At 52.9% G+C, this 1,401-nt stretch overlaps 1 protein-coding gene across 1 annotated transcript; it reads left to right on the top strand.

Moving 5' to 3' along the window:
- Nucleotides 1-300: 300 nt before the first annotated feature.
- LOC114072819 (olfactory receptor 14J1-like) lies at nt 301-1,212 on the top strand (the record flags this gene model as incomplete). Its single annotated transcript, XM_027910665.1, has 1 exon — nt 301-1,212. A coding segment is annotated over exon 1 (912 nt), but the record flags the coding sequence as incomplete, so codon positions are not given.
- Between the last annotated feature and the right edge of the window lie 189 nt (nt 1,213-1,401).

Below are 1,401 nucleotides of genomic sequence, written 5' to 3'. Positions count from 1 at the left end.
TCTGTCACAGCTGAACACCAGGACAGGCCCCTGTGCCCACCATGCCCATGAGCCCAGGGGTGCAGAGCAGGGCTGAGCCCTCACAGCCAGTGGGCACAGGGTCTGCTCCTCATGGAAAATGTAGTGAGCCCCAACCAGGGCTCCAGTCATGGAGCTGAAAGAAAGACTCCTAGAAAAAGAAAACCAGTGGAGCAGTGAGAGGGGTGTTGGAAAGCAGCTTTGATTTCTCTCAGACTGTTCTGCTCTAACTTGTCACTTTCCTTTCCTCTTTGAACAGGTGCCAATATCCACAGGCAACAAATGGCCAATACCAGCTCCGTGGCCCAGTTCCTGCTGCTGGCATTGGCAGACAGGCGGGAGCTGCAGCTGCTGCACTTCTGGCTCTTCCTGGGCATCTCCCTGGCTGCCCTCCTGGGCAACGGCCTCATCCTCAGCGCCGTAGCCTGCGACCAGCACCTACACACCCCCAGGGACTTCTTCCTGCTGCACCTCTCCCTCACAGACCTGGGGAGCATCTGCACCACTGTGCCCAAAGCCATGCACAACTCCCTCTGGGGCACCACAACCATCTCCTACACGGGGTGTGCTGCTCAAGTTTTTCTATTTGCCTTTTTCATCTCCACAGAGTTTTCCTTCCTGACCATCATGTGCTATGACCGCTACGTTGCCATCTGCAAACCCCTGCACTACGGGACCGTCCTGGGCAGCAGAGCTTGTGCCCACATGGCAGCAGCTGCCTGGGCCTCTGGGTTTCTCAATGCTCTGCTTCAAACTGCCAATACATTTTCCCTGCCCCTGTGCCAGGGCAATGCCCTGGGCCAGTTCTTCTGTGAAATTCCTCAGATCCTCAAGCTCTCCTGCTCACACACAGGATATCACAGGGAAATTGGCCTTCTTGGCCTTAGTTTCTGTTTAGCATCTGGTTGTTTCATTTTCATGGTTTTCTCCTATGTGCAGATCTTCAGGGCTGTGCTGAGGATCCCCTCTGAGCAGGGACGGCACAAAGCCTTTTCCACGTGCCTCCCTCACCTGGCTGTGGTCTCCCTGTTTATCAGCACTGGCATGTTTGCCTACCTGAAGCCCCCCTCCATCTCCTCCTCATCCCTGGATCTGGCCCTGTCAGTTCTGTACTCGGTGTTGCCTCCATCACTGAATCCCCTCATCTACAGCCTGAGGAACCAGGAGCTCAAGGATGCCATAAGGAAAATGATGACTGGATGCTTTTCAGGAGCAATCAAGTGCCTGTGTTCTGGTGTGTAGCATTCAGAAGGGGACTCAGTAATGGTTCATTGTTCCTTCTCAGGTTTCTTATGGAGATCATTGGGAACTTCTTGTAATAATTTTCTGTGCAATTAAATATTTATATGCCTCTTTCTTCTAATTTACTGTGTACCCATTGAA

This window comes from Empidonax traillii, unplaced genomic scaffold, assembly GCF_003031625.1.
Source record: "Empidonax traillii isolate 1590-97213 ecotype Southwest subspecies unplaced genomic scaffold, ASM303162v1 scaffold4088:size10157, whole genome shotgun sequence".
Classification (NCBI taxonomy): Eukaryota; Metazoa; Chordata; class Aves; order Passeriformes; family Tyrannidae; genus Empidonax; species Empidonax traillii.
The sequence above is the reverse complement of the archived record's forward strand: the minus strand, read 5'-3'. Positions and strand labels throughout refer to the sequence as shown.